Genomic DNA, 20,516 nt, shown 5'->3' with positions numbered 1-20,516 from the left:
AAGATAACCCTACGGGTAGAATGACCAAAAGTATCTCGCCACTCTAAACGAGGTAAACCCGGCAAGCCTAAGGTCACAGTCTTGGCATGAGAGTCCAAGATAGAGTGGCAAGGTGATAACCAGTCCATCCCCAATATGACATGAAAATTAACCATGTCCAAAAGTAACAAATCTACTCGAGTCTCAAGACCCCCAATCATAACTATACATGAATGATGGACACGATCTACCACAATAGAATCACCCACCGGTGTAGACACATATACTGGAGCACTCAAGGAATCTCTAGGCATGGCCAGATATGGTGCAAAATAAGATGACACATAGGAGTATGTAGACCCTAGATCAAATAGAACTGAAACATCTCTACTACAAACCAGAACAGTACCTGTGATAACTACATCAGAAGCCTCAGCCTTAGGCCTAGCTGGAAGAGCATAACATCGGGGCTGGGCCCCACCACTCTGAACTACATCTCTAGGATGGCCTCCTGCTGGCTGGCCTCCACCTCTAGCGGCCTGACCTCCACCTCTAATACCTCTACCTCCACCTCTAGCACCTCTACCTCCACCTCTAGCCGGCTGAGCGGGCGGTCGAACACTCGGTGCTTGAACCATGGCATGGGAACCTTGATGCTGAGAGCTGCTCAGTGGTTGAGGGAAAAATATAGCAATATGCCTCGTATCGCGACATGTATAATAAGCCCTCGGCTGCTGCAACTGCTGACCCTGACGGCTTGAATAGCTACTCTGGAAACTCTAGAGTGGAGGTGCACTGATAGGAGCTAGCGGTGCACTGAAGGGCAACTGATCAGAATACTTCATATGAGAACCACGACCACCTGGAGCACCGTGAGAAGCCTGAAGTGCTGAATGAAATGGCCTAGAAGAATGTCCCCTACCAAAAGAATCCCTGCCTCCAGATGAAGCACCACTGAACCTGCAAGAATGACAAGGCCTCTTGTCAGACCCCTGACCACTCCCCTACGACAGAACCATCTCAACTCTCTTGGCCACATTAGCTGCCTCCTAAAAAGAAATCCCGCTCCCCGTCTCCTTAGCCATTTGCAATCGAATAGGCTTAATGAGTCCGTCAATGAACCTTCTCACTCTCTACCTTTAGTGGGAAGTATAAGAAGAACATGACGGGCCAAGTCAATAAATCTGGTCTCGTACTGAGTAACAGTCATAGAACCCTACTAGAGATGCTCAAACTGCCTCCGATAGTTCTCCCTTTGAGTCATAGGAACAAACTTCTTCAGAAATATCTGAGAGAACTGATCCCAAATCAAAGCTGGTGACCCAGCTAGTCTAGCCAAACAATAATCTCTCCACCAAGTCTTGACAGATCCAGACAAACAAAAAGCAGCAACGTCGACCCCATTGGTCTCCACTATCCCCATGTTCCGAAGAACCTCATGATAGCTGTCCAAATAATCCTGGGGGTCCTTAGAAGATGTACCACCAAAAGTAGTAGTGAAGAGCTTGGTGAACCTGTCCAACCTCCACAAGGCTTCTAAAGATGTAGTTGATCCATCACCAGTCTGAGCTGCCGCTCGGCTGAAGAAGCGATACGTGACCTTGCCATTCGTGAAAGAACAAGAGTAGAGGGTTCAATTTAGCGGTGAGAGAACAAAATCTCACGATAGAGAAGAATAGATGTGAAGTTTTTCCTAACTCTGTAGCCTCTGGGTGATAAATACAGACGTCTCCGTACTGATCCCTTAGACTCTACTAAGCTTGTCCGTGAATTGTGAGACCTAAGCAACCTAGAGCTCTAATACAAAGTTGTCAAGACTCGAATTTCCCACCCTCGGGAGTCATGATGGCGCCTACTAGTGAAAGCTAGGCAAGCCAACCATTACAATTATTTACCTTTTCCATTTTTAGATCCTTTAGCAGTTATGAATTAACATTGCATAATCAGTGGAAAGAATAAAGCGGAAAAATGAAATATAAATTTTTTATATTAATACTGATAAAAAAATCCATAAACCAAAAGCTACCCAAATCTGGTGTCACAATAAGTGCCTAGACTAACCTCGGCGAAGTAGTGATGAGGCTAGGACAAGACTACCAAATAAACTTGTGTAGTTAAATCATATATAGCGGAAACGTAAAGGCAGAAATTCACACTTAAGGATGGGAGGGGAAAACATGCTACGGGGAACAACAAGTAACAACAGATAAATGTAAAGAACACCATAATTTAATTATCAACAAGAATCAGAAATCAAAGACAAGTGCACGACATCACCCTTCGTGTTTTTACTCTCGTCCTCACTATAAGAATCAATATAATCGACACGGCATCACCCTTCGTGATTTTACCTCACATAATAATGGCACAAAATTATCTTTCATGCATTATCACTCATATCATGGCACGACATTGTACATCGTGCATCACGCCATCACCCTTTGTGCTTTTACCTCACAATATTGGCACGGAGTCACCCTTCATGCATTAACACTATCAAAATCATACACGACATCACCCTTAATGTTTTACACTCTTTCTCACCCAAGAAACAATCACAAAGCAATTTGGGAAAGGGAATCGATAATATTTCAATGAAATCCGGCAAGGTAACAATAGCATAACAACAATATCCCGGTAAGGGAAAACAATATCATGAATAATAACATCCCGTCAAGGGAGATAATATAAAAAGCAATAACATCCTGGCAAGGGAGACAATATCATAAACCTCTTTTCTTTTTCACATTTACTTCATAACTCAATTCTCAACTTGAGCCAATGCTCTACAATGTCCAATTACCAATAATACTTCCACAAGCATTGTTCAGCATTAGAAATCACTATATAAAGCATGAACAATACGAAACAGAGTCACATTAATCATAGTATAAGACTCACGGGTATGCTTGACTCTAACGTATTGTGAGCACGTGATTTTTGCCCTAGGAGAACTACTCCCAGAAATTCAAAATAAAACAATTTTTCCTTTGTGTGCAATTTTGAGAATTTTCGTGGCATTTTTGGTTAATTGTTTGTATTTGGCTGGGCATGTTTTTTTTGTTTTGATTAATGAAAAAATACAAAATTACATGTTGCATGTGCATTTAGGATTTAATTTTTACAAATAGGATTAATTAAGTAACTTGTTTTACGAAAATGGAAAAAATCATAAAAAATAATGCACTTAGCATTTTTTTAGCATTTAATGTTGAATTGTGTGATTTTATCGTTAATTGGCATTTAACTATATGTTATAAATGTTATTAGAAGATAATTAGTATTTTTAATAAGTTAACTTGGTTTATAATTTTAGAAAATAATTTAGGAAGAAAATAAAAAGAAAATGAAAAGAAAAGAGGAAGGAAATAAATTTGGGACAATTTAATTAATTTCCCAAGCCCAAACAAATTACCAGTCTTTTTAGCCCAACCCAATCCGCCACTGGACCAAAACCAAACGACGTCATTTTTGTCACGCGTAATCCAAACCGTTGGATTAAAATAATCCAACGGTCTAGATCACCCCTCTCATAACACGGCTTAACCCGACCCTGACCCGCTCCCTGAACCCGATCCAACCCTCAACCCCTACTAAACCAAACGACCCCGTTTCGCCCTAAGAGATTGATCACAACCGTTGGATTTTCGTAATCCAACGGCTTAGATTAATTCTTTAATCTCATCATACCAAAGACCCCCCCCCCCAAACCCTCAAACCCGTTTCACTCACCCAAACCCTTATCCCCTTCGCCTCTCCCAATTCTCTCACCAGACAGCCCCAAAACCCTAGCAGCCACCCCTTCCATGCCGCTGCCCATAACCCGGCGACAACCCTCCAATGACCGCCAAAATCACACCCCTGAACCACCAAACCATCCCCTCTCCGAATCCACGTTCATTTTTCTTCGAATCACCCCCGAGCCCCTCGAATCTTAGATCAAAGAAATCAACCCAAACCCTAGTTCATCCAAATCGAACCCAAATCAACACCACATACCCCCCGTGACTCCTTCATAACGAATTCATCATGGATTTCTTTTGAATCAGACCAAAGTTCGTCGAATATCAAATCTAAATTCAAGCCTTAGAACCCTAAATTGGGACCAGTGCGCAATGGGGTCGTTCGTTTGGATTTCTTGGTTTATTCAAGTCTGTTTCAGCATAAAATAATGACGCCCGTTTGTTCTCCAACAAGAACAAACGTTTGGCATTATGGTGTGTTGACTCAGCATGTCATTTCCCAGTTCGAGCCTGGCCGGTGAGTTTATTTCCTAGTTTTGTTTACTCTGTTGTCAATCTTTCCCCGTCTCTTTTTCTTTTCTCTGGTCGTTTTCGGATTGAAACTCGACCATTCCTCTGTATTGGCATTTTGTTTATTCGACCATTTTGTTTATCAAGAACAAACGTTTGGCATTTTGTTTATTCTGTTGCCAATTCGCTGTTTTGTTTGTCATAATATTTGAGGAATCTGTTCTTGGTCTCACAAGTCTGTATAGTCAGTTGTGTGAAACCCTGCCTTGTTTAATAATTTAGTCAGTCAAACTATTTCATTTCAACTTAATAGAACTTGTTCATCCCATGCTCGTGCGTATTGTTAAACAAGCTTATGGGCAATTCAGTGTTGTCTTGTTTCTTTTGCTGTTGGAATAAAACACTGAATTGGTTAGTCAGTTGAGTTTTGTGAATTTGTTTGTTTTAGCTGTTGTTTGAATCTGTATCATGCTTGTTAGTCAGTTTAAGAATCATTAGTTAATGAAGTTAAGGGTAAATCACTGAAGTGAAAGTGTTAAAATCAAGTGGAAGCCCATTCTAGTTGTCAGGGCACACCTGAGTTTTAAATTCAGGCTGCCCATACACCTTTGAATTAAATAATGAAATTAGACACTTAGTAGTGGCTGTCAGGGAATTTAATGGAAGAAATACATTTTTTAATGATCTAAGTGTTAAAATGGGCTGGAAAAGAGGTCTGTCTTAGGGTATAAAATTCAGGGCAGACCTTAGAATAGGGGGGTTCAGACCTTAAGGAAGAGAGTTGAGAGAGCTTTTACTGTTTCATTACCTTAATTAACTTGTCAAAATCTCAGTCAGTAGTCCAGCTCCCTGAGAATCATAAACAGTTTTAAAATTCTTTGCTTCAAGTTTCAGAGATCACTTTTGAGAGTCTTTAATCAGTTAGAGAGGGTCTTGAAAATCAGTTTCTAAAGCTTAAAGACTGAAGAGCTTGGTCAGTCTTTGAACAATATTCTGAGGAGTTCAGAGAGTTTTTTGAGAGTTCTTTTGAAAGGCAGTCAGTTTTGGAACTAATTTCGAAAGCTTAAAGTCAGTTTCTGAGAGTTTAAAAGATCAGTTTTGTAGTAGAATCTTGTCTTGACTCAAGCTCGGTTGAGTCTGTTTGTGGTTGTTTGGAACTTCAAATTACTGCTGTGAATTGTTGTTGTATTGCTGCTCATATTACTGCTGTTGCTGATCTTTCTTCTACTTTATTTCTGTTCCAATTCCAGGTACACAGATTGACTTCAACAATTGTGAAGCTGAAATGTAAAGGATGAACTTGTAATTGAAGCCTGAAGATTTTAATTTAATTCAGTTTCTGATTTGTATATTTGAACGTTTTTGTTCGTTAAGGATGTTTAGACTCTTGTTTATAGTTGCGTTGGCTGAAATGAACTGGGCTATGCAATAACTGGATTATAGACTATTATAGCTTAGTTTTCTTGGATTGGTTTTCCTAGTAAATCACCAATTGTAGTTAATTCCTTGTTAGCTGATTCTTGCACCTGTTGAGTACTGGTTGTAGCCAAATTCATGGTACAGAGTAGTTCATGACTAGTTATAGTTAATTTCGTGTTAAAGACCTTTGTGAATCCCTTTAGCGTAGTATAAGATAAAACCTGGAGTGGCTGTTTTGTTTCATTCTCAACAGGTAATTTAAATATGACCAGGTTCTATGGGATTGTAGTAGACTGCCAAAATTTCCCTAGATGGTTTACTACGGTTGTATAGTGTGACTTGCTTTCAGTAGTTCTTTTATAACCTTAGTTAAAAGGCCTACCTTGAATGTTTAATTTCAGTAGTTATAAAATAGGCTTGAATGGGTTTTAGTCTCAATGTGTACTTCAGTAGTTCTATTAGGAAATCGTGAATCATTAAAGTGGTTAGTGTTAGTTTATTTTTTTTATGACAGTTCTTAAGCATTGATTCGTTTCAATAATTGTAAAAACAAGTTCAAATAGCTCCGGATTTTATATAGTTCACTTCCGTATCCTAATAGTTTAAAATACCAAGTTAATCGAGTACTAGTTCAGTACTGATAATGTAAATAAAGTACTATTTGGGTCTGGGCCATCAGATGATTCATTTGGAGCTGATTGGGCTGCCCAGATTCGTGTTGCGATGTTCCCGTCCAGGCTCGAACCCCAGTCTCGTTGGGCTGCAAACGTCCTTGTAGGCCCAATGTTGGAGGCAACCTTTCTCATAGTAAGGTTGTTAACGTATTAATTAATTAGGGCCTTTTCTTTATTTTTTAGAGACAAAAATAAATATAGCAAATCATAGTCGCTTTTAGGTTTGCCTTTTAAATAATAAATGAGACGAGCCTCGCTAAACAAAAATACATAAATTGCGGGGCCCTTAATAAATGGTTAAAATGAAAAATTTAGAATTCGGGATGGTCCGTTTAGTGAATTTCATGACCCTCCCCAAAGATAATAACGCGCTAGTCATTTTAGACGCGCTTTTAATAATTTACTTTCTTAAACTCGAGTGCACATTTATGTGACCCAAATCCAAATCTCAACGGAGTCGAAATGTGTCAATAACCACGAGTGCATTGATATGACGTGGTTCGAGATGTGTTTTCACGACGTTGCAATTCTCGTTAAAAATAATAATAATAAAAGCAGTAAAAAGTTAAAATTTGTACATAGGTTCAACATGTATTAAAATCAGATAAATAAGCTGAATATGACATTTGAGCGACCGCGCTAGAACAACGGAACTCGGGAATGCCTAACACCTTCTCCCGGGTTAACAGAATTCCTTATCCGGATTTCTGGTTCGCGGACTGTAATATAGAGTCAATCATTTCCTCGATTCGGGATTCAACCGGTGACTTGGGACACCATAAATCTCCCAAGTGGAGACTATGAATTAAATAATAAATCTTGTTTCGATTGTCCTTTAATTGGAAAAACTCCCCTACGCCCCTGCGGGCGCAGGTAAAAAGGAGGTGTGACAGCTCTGGCGACTCCGCTGGGGAGAATACCCAGAATCTCTGGTTCAGGGTTCAAGAATTCGAGCTTGGAATAATTGTTATTATTTGACTTTACTTATTATCTGATTTTATTACATGTTTTGGTTTAAATATGCAAAATGTTGCTTTTACCGCTTTGATATTATCTGAATTGTATATAAACTGTTACGAAACCCTTCTCTTCTCATCTTTGGGGACGTGCTCGCTGGTCGAGACTCCCTATTTTGTTAGTGTCATACCTTGAAATAAGAAAGAAGCTCGGACAAGTTACTAAGCCGGATGGCATTTTGCTTCCCGGTACGTAGCCCCTCCTCTACTCGAGTTGTCCGCTCGGGTACACAGTCTAGAACAAATACCCAGGGTATGAACCTAGAATAACTCAGCTTCATGCCGGATCCCTAGTAGGAACGTTTGATTGCATCACGTGCATTTGACTTTGGAGGCTCAACACAGGGGTTGGGTCTGTCTAGGACAAGTGTACCAAAAATGACAAAAGACCATCCTGATGCATCTTACTTGCTGCTTGTGCATTTGTTTGCTTCGGACTTGCATACTGACCGGCTTTTGAATATTTTGAGGAAAGAGAGATAGAGGTACGAGGGTTAAAGAGAGTTAATCGCCAATTATGAAAAAAACCAATGTCCAAATAGTGTCGAAATTCTGCCGAATTTTTGAGAAAATAGAAAAAAGAAAAGAAAAAAAGAGTTTTGTTTATGAAAAAATAGTTTTATTTGCCAATGAAAAAAAGAGTCTTGTTTTCAAAAGAAGTTTGTTTTATTTGCCCGAACTACGCCAGTTTGATTCTCACAAGGGTGTGGGATACGTAGGCAACCCCCATCGGGTCCAACTCCACTTTTTGCGAAAATAGCCAAAAGAACAAAGTTTTTATTTAAAAATAATTAGGATGGTGCCATTCTTGTTAGGAATAGCCGAATGTCCCTAAAAGGGCGCCGGAAGGCTATTTTTGCAAGAACAACCGCCCGTGGTCATTTTTTTCAAGGCTTTCACCGGTTAGCCGACACAACCTTAAAATTTTCGACATGGAGGTGCTGAAAGGCCGTATTGGCAAAACCGAGTTTTATTTCAAATAGAAGAGTGTCCATGTTATCCTTGAGTCAATTGAATAGTGATTTTTGCTTAACCACCCTAATAAATGTGCAGAATGAGCACAAGTCAGAATTTACACGTAACAATAGTGAACAAGATCCCTTTAGAGTTGCACATTTGGTGGGATGACTTCGACGAATCAGAGCGCAACACGGTCAAGCTATACTTGGGAGACCTCACTGGGTTGCTGAAGATTAATCCTAGGGGGGATATCATAAAGGCCTTGGTAGTATTCTAGGACCCAGATCACAATGTATTTCATTTCTCAGATTTTGAACTTACCCCAACATTGGAAGAAATAGCCGGATACATCGGGGGTCCCAAGGTTCCTCTGAGACACCAGTACCTGATTGCTCCAAGGGCCGTAGCCGTACACAGGTTCTTAGACTCTTTGAAAATAAGTAGGGGGTCCACAACCCAGACTTGGCAGCTGGTTTTTGTACTTTGCGGTTTATATACAACAGATATGGCCACATAGGGGGTTCAACAAGCCGGAAAACAAAATTTGTAGCAAAGGAAACCGCCTTAAGTGGGAAGAACATAGGTGTTTTGCATTCATGGTAGCCTTTTTGGGACTCCTGGTGTTTCCTAGAAAGGACGAGAACATTGACATATGAGTATCTGGGGTTGTCAGCACTTTACTTACTTAGGCCAACAACACCTTCGCACCCATGATAGTAGCTGAAATCTTCCGCGATCTCACAGCCTACAAAGCCGGGGGAGACTTTTTTGAGGGGTGCAATGTGTTGCTGCAGATGTGGATGATCGAACACCTATGTCGTCGTCCTCAATTTATGAGTTATGGGTCGAAAGAGAAAACATGCATAGAGGAATTTTCTACGAGGGTTGACGGAATCAGCTTACCAAAAGGGGTCATGGAATGGATAGCACATCTCCGTTCCGTCACTGCAAGCCAAATAGAGTGGACATTTGGATGGCTACCTGTGGATGAAATCATATATATGCCAGCCACTGGACCCCATTTCCTTTTGATGGGGCTCAGGAGTATCCAGCCCTATACCCCTCATCGAGTTTTGAGGCAGTTGGGGAGATGCCAAATAGTTCCGAAAGATGAAGATCTTAGTGGCCAAGTAGTCGAGATCGGGCCCAACGGACAATTTCATGACGCAGTAGTCCACCAAATTTGGAGCGAGTGTTAATACTTAACGACAAATATGTGTGTATGTGATCGATTAAAAGGTGAAGTTTCGTCGGGATACCTTGCTTGGTACAGGAGAGAAATCGAGTTTGGGAGGCTAGCAAAAAGACCCCATCTCCAGGAGTTCGTCGAGGCGTCGTAAGGACAGTGGGATTGGTTGACTAAAGAACATGAGTATTGAGCCACAATAGGCAGATTGGAGAAGCAAGTCATGGAGCTTCAGTTTGAAAATAGTGTTCGAGCCGCTGCAAACAAGGGAGAAAAGAAAAAACTAGCTCAGGAAAATGAGGTCCTCAAAGCTCAAATCCAGAAAATGAAAAGAAACCCGGAGAGAAGCCGGGCTGATAAAAGGCTCATAAACAGTCTGAAGAAGAAAGCCCTCGAGTATCAAGAAAACCTGGAAAAATCTGAAGCTGTCCTAGCGAGAATCCAGGCGAAATGGATAAAGAAGGCAGAAGAGCGAGTACGGTTTTATGAAGGGACCATCACTATCCTAAGAAGAAAGATAGCCACTCTCAAGAATGAGGCAGTCAAGCAGGCTCAAGATTTCAAAGCTGATAGGGAACATTGTTATGATCTGATGGCTCGGATAGAGGAAGGAATGCAGCAGTTGCAAAATCAACACCTTCATGACTCTCGAGTGTTAGAAGCCCGTAATCAGTAAATAGGGCGGTTGCTTCAGGAGAAAGGCGTCATAAGAGAGAGAATTAGAAACATCATAGACTACATCATTATAAAGTGCCACATTTGTGAGGATATGACTCGCACTATATTCTTTGCAGCGGTGATGACCTTTGTTAAGCAAATAATGAACAATTTGGACCGATTTCAAAGGGATCTTGCACATAGGCTCGTGGCGAGACCGAACGATGTCCCACGGACACCAGGAACATTGATGTACTCATAATTTTCCGTTTGAATCTGTATTTCCTTTTCTGTCAGAGTCTGTGAGTCATGTTGGGTTTGCATTTTCTTTCTGTTCCGAGTCTGCATTTTTAGAGTATGATAGCTTGATTTCGGAGTCTGTTTGTCGTCTTTGCGTCATAGTCTGTTGGTCTTTTGAAACTTGTTGATATTGAGTCTGTGTAATCGAAGCATCTGTTTTATAAAAACTAAAAATACAAAAAAATGTTTTATTTACTTGAACACTTATCTGACAGAACTACGCACGGTCTGATTCATGCGGGGACATGATACGTAGGCAATCTCTATAGGATTCGACCACCACTAAAAGGGAAAAGGAAAAATAAAGAAGGATAGAATAAAAAAAGTTTAAAAGAAGAGGCACAACTGTGAGAAGCCGGAATGACGCACGCAACCGAAGCAAATGCATGATAGAAATGGTTAATTGCCTAGGTGCATTATATCCCAACGTGTAATTGCATATGTGTTAAACTCTAAAAAACTAACAAGTTTGTTGATTTCCAGAGAATTCAAGAAGTTAGTTTATTTAGAGGATACTGACACATTATCATTACCAAACCAGATCAAAGGGACCAATACCAGAAATCATGTCTATCCCGGAGGTCGACACTAGTGTTGAGGTAGAGGAGTTGGACTTCAATAAAATGAAAGAGGAGATGTTCAAGCTTAAGCAACAGATGGCCGAAATGAACTAGGCCTGGTCCCAAGGGAAATCACCATCATCTTACCCAGCCAACCCGGATTTTACCCCACCACTAGCTCAGTCTTAGGATCATCCCGCCACCAATCCAGGTTTTCCCATTTATCAACACTACCATGGCACTACTTCTCATATGTCGCAAGCTCCACCACCAAAATCGATTCCATGCCCTCCTCCGCCAGTCACCCCTATCTTTGTGACATCTCCACCAGCTGCACTCCATAGATCCCTGAGTGAACCCGTGTTCCAGGCCCAAGACAACCAGTATTATCCCCCGGAACCCACCCTCAAAGTTCCCGAAACCTACCCCTACGATCCACGTTCTGATCCCCCGAGAGAAGCTGAGAGACCAGCCAAAAATCCCGAACATGAGGAGATGTTCAGAAAAATGAAAAGCATAGAACAATCCTTCAGGGATATGAGAGGGCTAGGAGGTCACGTAAGCGTGGCTTACAAAGATCTGTGTTTATTCCCAAATGTACAACTATCGGTAGGGTTCAAAATACCCAAATTCGACTTGTACAACGGACACGGTGATCCGGTGGCTCATTTGAGAGGTTTTTGCAGTAAGATGAGGGAAGCCGGAGGAAAGGATGAATTGCTAATGGCTTACTTCAGTCAGAGTTTGAGCGGAGCTGCATTGGAGTGGTACACCCGCCAAGATCACGGAAGATGGTACACATGGGATGATCTAGCACAAGCGTTCGCTTGTCACTTTTAGTATAATCTTGAGATCATTCCAGACCGACTATCTTTGACTAAACTAGAGAAGAAGCACAGTGAAAGCTTTAGAGAATATGGTTTCCGGTGGAGGGAGTAAGCATCTAGGGTATATCCCCCAATGAAAGAGAGCGAGATGGTCGATTACTTTTTGCAGGCTTTGGAGCCAACTTACTTTGGTCATTTGGTGTCCGCAATTGGCAAGTCTTTTAATGAGGTTGTAAAAATGGGAGGCATGGTCGAGGAGGGGCATAAGTCCAACAAAATCATGAGCTATTCAGCAATCAAGGTAACCACTCAGGTCATTCAAAGCGGCAATGTGGGTGTACTTGGGAAGAAGAAGAAAGAAGATGTCACGACTGTTGAGTCTGGAGCCTGGCTCAGATCTAGAGTCCCGTCACCCTACTATATCCAACCACGACCCTACCACCAAAATTACTCCTACACTCCATATAGCCCTCCACAACATTACTACCCACCGCCAGATCCCCATTTTTCCGTCCATCATGCACAAACCTATACCCAAACTCCGGCACACGCACAATGGCGTGCGCCAGCTCCACAAAATCCATACCCAGCTCCACAAAACACATATCCACCCCCAAGGGCCTGCAGAAATCCCCCCGGGACAGGTTTCTGACAAACCAAGCCCTCAAGAATGAGAGGTCACAGAAGCAAAAGACTTTCACTCCACAGGGGGAATCATATACCAGTTTTTCCATAAATTGAGGCAGTTGGGCATGTTGAATCCAATTGAGCCTAAAATGCCAAATCCTCCCCCTAGAAATCTTGACCACTAAGTGAGTTATGAGTATTGTTCAGGGGTCCCTGGGCATGATACAAAGAAGTGCTGGAAACTAAAAACAGTTGTGCAAGAGCTTATTGATACTCATCGGATCGAGGTTCAAGCCCCAGAAGCACCAAATATCAATCAGAATCCACTGCCAACTCACCATGAGACACACATGATTGAGTTGATACACAAAGAGGGGGAGCCCAGGAAGCCCTCATAGACGGTAATGATGATCCGTTCCAGCAAAACCAGCTCAAAGGAAAAAGTAACCAGTGGGAAATTAGTGGTCCAGTTGAGAGGGGTAGATGATAAGCAAGTTGTGGTAGCCGAGAGAGGGTCGTCAAGCATTGTTGTAGTGAAACCAGAGAAAGCTAAAGTGGTAGTGCCAGGGGTTGCAAGTAAACCTGTTGTGGTCGTGAAGGGTGCTTGCACATAGCCTGTTATTATAAAACAATAACTCAGCTTCCAGTAATCAACATCAAGGCTGTTCCTTGGAATTATGAACGAATGACGGTGATTTACAAGGGGAAAGAAGTCAAAGAAGAAGTTTGTGAAGCGCAAGGTTTGACTCGCTTAGGAAGGTGTTTTACTCCCGAGGAGTTAAGAAGAGCTAAAGATAATTCAACGCCGGTAAAGAAAGTTGTAACTAAAGAAGAGGCAGAGGAATTTTTGAGGAAAATGAAAGTGCATGACTATTCTGTTGTAGATCAGTTGAGGAAAACGCCCGCTCAGATCTCATTACTCTCGTTGCTAATCCAATCAGATGAACACCGCCAATCCCTGATGAAAATCTTGAATGAGGCCCATATTCCCGACAAGATCTCGGTAAACCATCTGGAAAAGATAGCCAACAAGATTTTCGAAGTAAACAGAGTCACTTTTTCCGATGACGAATTGCCGGTAGAGGGTACTGAGCATAACAAAGCCCTTTACCTGACAGTGAAATGCGAGGACGCCGTGGTTACCCGGGTATTGGTTGACAATGGTTCCAGTGCAAACATCTGTCCTCTCTCAACTCTAAGCAAGATGAAAGTAGAAGAGGAGAGGATCCATAAGAACAGTATCTGTGTGCGGGGATTTGACGGCGGAGGCAAAGACTCAGTCGGGGACATAATGTTGGAGCTGACCATAGGTCCAGTAGAATTCACAATGGAATTCCAAGTGCTGGATATCGCTGTTTCCTACAATTTTTTGTTAGGGAGACCGTGGATTCACGTCGCTAAAGCAGTGCCATGAACACTCCATCAGATGGTCAAGTTTGAATGGGACAGACAGGAAATAGTGGTGCACGCTGAAGATAATTTGTGCGCTCACAACAACACCATTGTGCCATTCATTGAAGTGGAAGATGACAAGGGACCATGGGTCTATCAAGTTTCTGACGCAATGTCAGTCGAGAAAGTTCCAGAGGGGAAATGTATCCCGAATCCAAAGATAAACGCTGCCTCAGTCATGGTAGCGTATGAAATGTTGAAAAATGGTTTTGTACCAGGAAAAGGTTTGGGATCAGCGTTGCAAGGCATCATACAGCCCGTATCTCTTCCTGAAAACTTGGGAACATTTGGTGTAGGATTCAAGCCCACAGCCGCAGATATAAAAAGAGCCAGGAAATTGAAACAGAGGGCATGGGTCCTTCTAGAGCCGGTCCCACGTCTTTCCAGATCATTTGTCAAGTCCGGTACGAGGAGTCGCTCAGTGACAGCAATTCCCAGTTTTATGATTAATCCTGACAAGGAGTTGATTGAAAGATTTGAGAAGTTGTTCGATAGTGTGAACATGGTGGAAAGTGGAAAGGGTTCTAGCAACATGGAAGTGCAATTTGTCAGGCCAAAAACAAAGCTTAATAATTGGAAGGCTACTCTTCTCCCTACTCGGAAGGAGTCTTGGTAGTTCGCTTTGATTTTCCTTTAAGTTTGTACGGATTATTCCAGGGTTGTAATCCAGATTTCATTTTTTCAGTTTGTTTGAGTGTGCAAACCTTGTTATCTTTTATCAATCAATGAAATACAATTTCCCTTTCTTCATTATTCCTGATGATTTTCCTTTTGTTTTGTTTTCTTTTCTATACAGTTCTTTTTTCGTTGGTTCTAATGACATGGCGTGCATAAGGAATCCTCAGCCCAGTCTTAAAAATCAATCTAATTCCGAAATGTTAGTTCAAGAAGTAGATTGTGGTCACGAATCAGAATATGATGATGAAGCCTTCGAAGAGATTATTAAGGAGTTAATTCACTTCGAAGAAAAACCCAAACCTAATTTGAATGACACAGAAGCCGTCAATTTAGGGGACACAGACAATGTCTAAGAGACTAAAATAAGTGTCCACCTCGCGCAAAAAATTCGGGAGGAGTTAATCAAAGCACTCATCGAGTACAAAGATGTTTTTGCGTGGTCATATGACGACATGCCGGGTTTAAGCACTGATTTAGTGGTCCACAGATTGCCCACTGATCCGGCATTCCCCCCTGTCAAGCAAAAGCTGAAGAAATTCAAAACTGATATGAGTGTGAAGATTAAAGAAGAAGTTACCAAGCAGTTGGACGCAAAGGTTATTCGGGTCACTCGATATCATGTTTGGTTGGCTAATGTCATGCCCGTACTGAAGAAGGAAGGCAAGATCAGAGTATGCATCGATTACCGCAATCTTAATAAAGCAAGTCCGAAGGATAACTTCCCACTACCCAATATCCACATTTTGATCGATAATTGTGCCAAGCGCGAGATTGGATCTTTTGTGGATTGCTATGCCGGGTATCATCAGATTCTAATGGATGAAGAAGATGCAGAAAAGACGGCGTTCATCACACCATGGGGAACTTATTGTTACCGGGTAATGCCATTTGGTTTGAAGAATGCTGGGACAACTTATATGAGGGCGATGACTACTGTATTTCATGATATGATACACAAGGAGATTGAGGTATACGTAGATGATGTGATCATAAAATCAAAGCATCAGGCCGACCACATCGAGGATTTGAGGAAATTCTTCCAGAGGCTTCGCAGGTACAACCTCAAGCTTAACCCCGCCAAGTGTGCATTTGGTGTTCCATCCGGAAAGCTATTAGGATTCATAGTCAGTCGGCGAGGCATCGAGTTGGACCCATCAAAGATCAAAGCCATACAAGAATTGCCCCCTCCGAGGAATAAGACTGAAGTGATGAGTCTGTTAGGAAGGCTGAACTACATCAGCAGGTTTATTGCTCAGCTCACGACAACTTGTGAGCCTATTTTCAAGTTGTTGAGGAAGGACGCTGCGATCAAGTGGACTGATGAGTGTCAAGAAGCGTTTGATAAGATAAAAGGTTACTTGACAAACCCACCTGTGCTAGTTCCGCCAGAACCAGGGAGACCTTTGATTCTTTACTTGACAGTCTTAGAAAATTCATTTGGTTGTGTACTGGGGCAGCATGACGTCACCGACAAGAAAGAACAAGCCATCTATTATCTTAGCAAAAAGTTCACAACTTATGAGGTTAAGTAAACTCACCTGGAAAGGGCATGTTGCGCCCTAACTTGGGTGGCACAGAAATTGAAACATTACTTGTCATCCTACACTACCTACCTCATTTTGCGTTTGGATCCGTTGAAGTATATCTTTCAAAAGCCTATGCCGACAGGAAGACTTGCAAAATGGCAGATTTTGCTCACAGAGTTTGACATAATCTATGTGACTCGGACTGCGATGAAAGCCCAAGCATTGGCCGATCATTTGGCCGAGAACCCGGTCGATAAAGAGTATGAGCCCCTAAGGACTTATTTTCCTGATAAAGAGGTGATGCACATTGATGAACTAGAACAGGTCGAAAACCCAGGTTGGAAACTTTTCTTTGATGGGGCTCCTAACATGAAAGGAGTCGGAATAGAAGCTGCGCTTATTTCTGAAACAGGGCATCACTATCCTGTTATAGCTCAACTTTGGTTTTATTGCACCAACAATATGGCTGAATACGAGGCATGCATTTTGGGTTTGAGGCTAGCTGCAGACATCAATGTCCGGGAAGTTCTGGTCTTGGGAGACTCGGATCTTCTGGTGTACCAAATTCAAGGAGAATGGGAAACGCGAGATTTGAATCTCATACCATACCGACAATGCTTGCATGATCTTTGTTAATGGTTTAGATCAGTGGAGTTCAGGCATATTACAAGGGTCCATAATAAGGTCGTCAATGCTTTGGATACCCTAGCGTCAATGCTGCACCATCCGGACAAAGCCTATGTCGATCCTTTGCACATTCAAGTTCGAGATCAGCATGCTTACTGCAACATGATTGAAGAAGAATATGATGGCGAACCGTGGTCCCATGATATCAAGGAATACATCAGAATGGGGATATACCCAGTGCAAGCCACGGGGGATCAAAAGAGAACAATTCGACGGTTGGCAAGCGGATTTTTTGTTGAGTGGAGGAGTTTTGTATAAAAAAACACCAGACCTGGGATTGTCAAGATGCATAGATACTATACAAGCTATGTCTGTCATGTCCGAAGTACATTCAGGAGTCTGCGTACCACATATGAGCGGATATGTGTTGGCAAAGAAAATTCTCCGAGCAGGTTATTATTGGCTCACCATAGAGCGAGATTGTATTAGTTTTGTGTGCAAATGTCATTAGTGCCAGATACACGGAGATTTGATTCATTCCCCACCATCGGAATTACACACAATGTCAGCGCCATGGCTCTTCGTCGCTTGGGGCATGGATATCATTGGACCGATTGAGCCGGCAGCATCCAACGGGCATAGGTTCATTCTGGTAGCCATTCATTATTTCACCAAATGGGTTGAGGCCAAAACTTTCAAGTCTGTGACGAAGAAAGCAGTGGTCGATTTTGTTCACTCAAATATCATCTGTCGATTTGGATTCCCGAAGGTGATTATCACAGATAACGGTGCTAATCTTAACAGCAATTTGATGGAAGAGGTATGTCAACAGTTTAAGATTACACACCGCAATTCTACCCCATATCGTCCCAAGGCGAATGGATCAGTTGAGGTAGCCAACAAAAACATAAAGAAAATACTTTGGAAAATGGTGGAAGGTTCTAGGCAATGGCACGAAAAATTACCATTTGTGTTGTTGGGTTATCGCAGTACTATCCGTACTTCGGTAGGTGCAACTCCTTATTTGTTGGTATATGGAACTGAAGCAGTAATAACGGTGGAAGTTGAAATCCAGTCCCTTCGGATTGTCACTGAGGCTGAGATTGATAATGATGAGTGGGTCAAAACCCGTTTGGAGCAGTTGAACTTGATTGATTAAAAGAGATTGGCAGCTGTGTGCCATGGCCAGTTATATCAAAAGAGAATGGCAAGAGCATACAACAAAAAGGTGCGTCCCCGGAAATTTGAAGTGGGTCAGCAAGTGCTGAAACGCATCCTTCCACATCAGGTTGAAGCAAAAGGCAAGTTCGCTCCGAATTGGCAAGGGCCATTCATTGTAACCAGAGTATTGTCTAATGGTGCTTTATGTTTAACAAATATCGAAGGAAAATGCATAGACATAGCTATCAATTCTGATGCAGTAAAAAGATATTATGTATGATTTCTTTGGTATAATTGTTGATTGTTTGTATTTGGCATTATTTCGAAGATTGAAATGACGAAGGCAATTTGTTCTACTATTTAAACACTTTACCCTTTGTTCCCCTTTTTTGAGCCTTATTTATTTCTTTAATACCCCTCTTTTGGAATCAATAACGAAAAAGAGAGAAAAAAAAAAGAAAAGAAAAAGAGAGAGAAAATAAGTGAAAAAATATAACAACAAGGAAATTCAGGTGTGAACTACGTTTGACCTGATGTCTGTTAAGGGTACGTAGGCAGCTTTACGGCTCGGTCATAGTAAAATAAAATTCAAAAGATCCCCAAGCAAGAAACTGGGGCAGAGGTTGTTTTGTAATAAGAAATGTGATTCCATAAGTTGTAATTTTAAACCCATGTCAAATTATTTTGAGCCTTTGATACCCTTTCTTTCTAGTCTCATCCAAAAGCCCACATTACGGTCCAAAGAAAGTCCTTCTGATCAGTTTTCGAGAGATGATGAGTCGATCAAACAGAGGTGATTCGTATCAGGGTAATACTCCAGTCCAAACATGGAAATTAATGAAAATGAGAGAGTCTTATCGGTGAAAACCTTCACATGCACCATAAGGCGACAAAAGTTGAGAGAAATAAAATAAGAGAGTCTTATTGGTGAAAACCTTCACAGGCACCCTAAGCGACGGGAGTTGAGAGAAACGAGAGAGTCTTATTAGTGAAAACCCCTCGAATGACACTATAAGGTGACAAGGAATTAAAAGGGGGAAAAAGAGATAAGCTTGATGGGATCCGTCGAGACATCAAGCAGAATAAAGATGTTGTTTTGGCAAAAGAGATGGGTTGCGAGACCTTTGAAATACAAAGTAGGGACATCAGAAAGATTAATTGATGTGAATAGACTGGGTTGATTAATACAAAAATGCACAACATGACCATTGGGATCAGTTATACCATTCAGATAAGTTATTTTCTCTTCAAACAATTGTTCAGAAAGATTTTTTTTTTGTTATATCTTTCGAAGTCATCATTTTCCATTTCTTTTTGATCAATAGTAGTTTGTTTTTAAGAAGGATTTTCAGAGCTAACTACCAGTTTCCAACATGGTGCAAGGTAAATAGGGATAAGAGGATAATGTGATGGGACGAGAAAGACGTCATTATAGGACCAAATGATGGATTGGTCTAAGTTTTCGAGGACAGTATGGAGCAAAGGTGTAAAACAACGGTTGAGAGGTTGGTGAATACAGAATCATCAAGAAGGTCGGAAGTTATCAGCCAAGTTTCAAGATGGTCGAACAACGTAGAGCATGGAAAAGAGCGAACGGGAAAATCGTCCCCAGCAGGAGCATCCCCACGTTTTAAACTAACAAATTCTCTTTGATTTTAAGTAGGGACAGGAAATGTTATTGATAACAGAAAGACATGCCACAAGAAAGATTGTCAAACTGGGGGAGAAAATTTTCTTTCATTTTGAAAATTTTCTGGAAGTCAGGTACCCACTTGGGGAAGAAGGAAGATAACACAAGTTTGGTGAAAAGCGGTATCCCCAGCAGTTTTCGGAAGAGGGCAAAACAAGTATTAAAGAAAGCAATTTCAGGAGGAAGATAACACAAGTCTTAAGGGAAGTAGTTCCAGAGGAAGGAAAACACCAACTTTAAGGGAAGTAGTCTTTGAAGGAGGAAAATAACATATTTTTGAATGAAACACCGGTGTTATCCCCAGCAGTTTTCAGAGGAATAAAACACCAGTTTTGAGGGAAGCAGTTCTGAAAGAAGATAATTCAAGTTAGAAGGAAAATGGTTCAGGAGACAGGAAGGAACAACGACAATAGAACACATTTTTAAGAAGTTGTTGAAGTCAGGAGCCCGCCTGGAGAATGGAGGTGTTATATTTTCAAGTTGTAGTCGAAGTCAGGAGCCCGCCTGGAGAATGGAGGTATTATATTTTTAAGAAGTTGTTGAAGTCAGGAGCCCGCATGGAGAATAGAGGTGTTATATTTTCAAGTTGTAGTCGAAGTCAGGAGCCCGCGTGGAGAATGGAGGTGTTATATTTTTAAGAAGTAGTTGAGGTCAGGAGCCCGCCTGGCGAATGTAGGTGTTATATTTTTAAGAAGTTGTTGAAGTCAGGAGCCCGCCTGAAGAATGGAGGTGTTATATTTTTAAGTCGTTGACGAAGTCAGGAGCCCGCCTGGAGAATGGAGGTGTTGTATTTTTAAGAAGTTGTTGAAGTCAGGAGCCCGCCTGGAGAATGGAGGTTGTTATATTTTTAAGAAGTTGTTGAAGTCAGGAGCCCGCCTGGAAAATGGAGGTTGTTATATTTTCAAGTTGTAGTCGAAGTCAGGA

General features: G+C 41.5%; 1 protein-coding gene across 1 annotated transcript; it reads left to right on the top strand.

The window, feature by feature from the left end:
* Window positions 1-16,321: 16,321 nt before the first annotated feature.
* On the top strand, window positions 16,322-16,750 carry LOC138871191 (uncharacterized). Its single transcript, XM_070149058.1, has one exon. The coding sequence runs from the start codon at window positions 16,322-16,324 to the stop codon at window positions 16,748-16,750; it is 429 nt and encodes a 142-aa protein (XP_070005159.1).
* The last annotated feature ends 3,766 nt before the right edge of the window (window positions 16,751-20,516 follow it).

This window comes from Nicotiana sylvestris, chromosome 6 (genome assembly GCF_000393655.2).
Source record: "Nicotiana sylvestris chromosome 6, ASM39365v2, whole genome shotgun sequence".
Taxonomy (NCBI): Eukaryota; Viridiplantae; Streptophyta; class Magnoliopsida; order Solanales; family Solanaceae; genus Nicotiana; species Nicotiana sylvestris.
Note: the sequence above shows the minus strand (reverse complement) of the source record. Positions and strands in the feature narration are given on the sequence as shown.

What these genes read in the sequence shown, in the direction of transcription:
- LOC138871191 (XM_070149058.1), top strand. Translation starts at nt 16,322, where the DNA reads ATGAAAGCCCAAGCATTGGCCGATCATTTGGCCGAGAACCCGGTCGAT.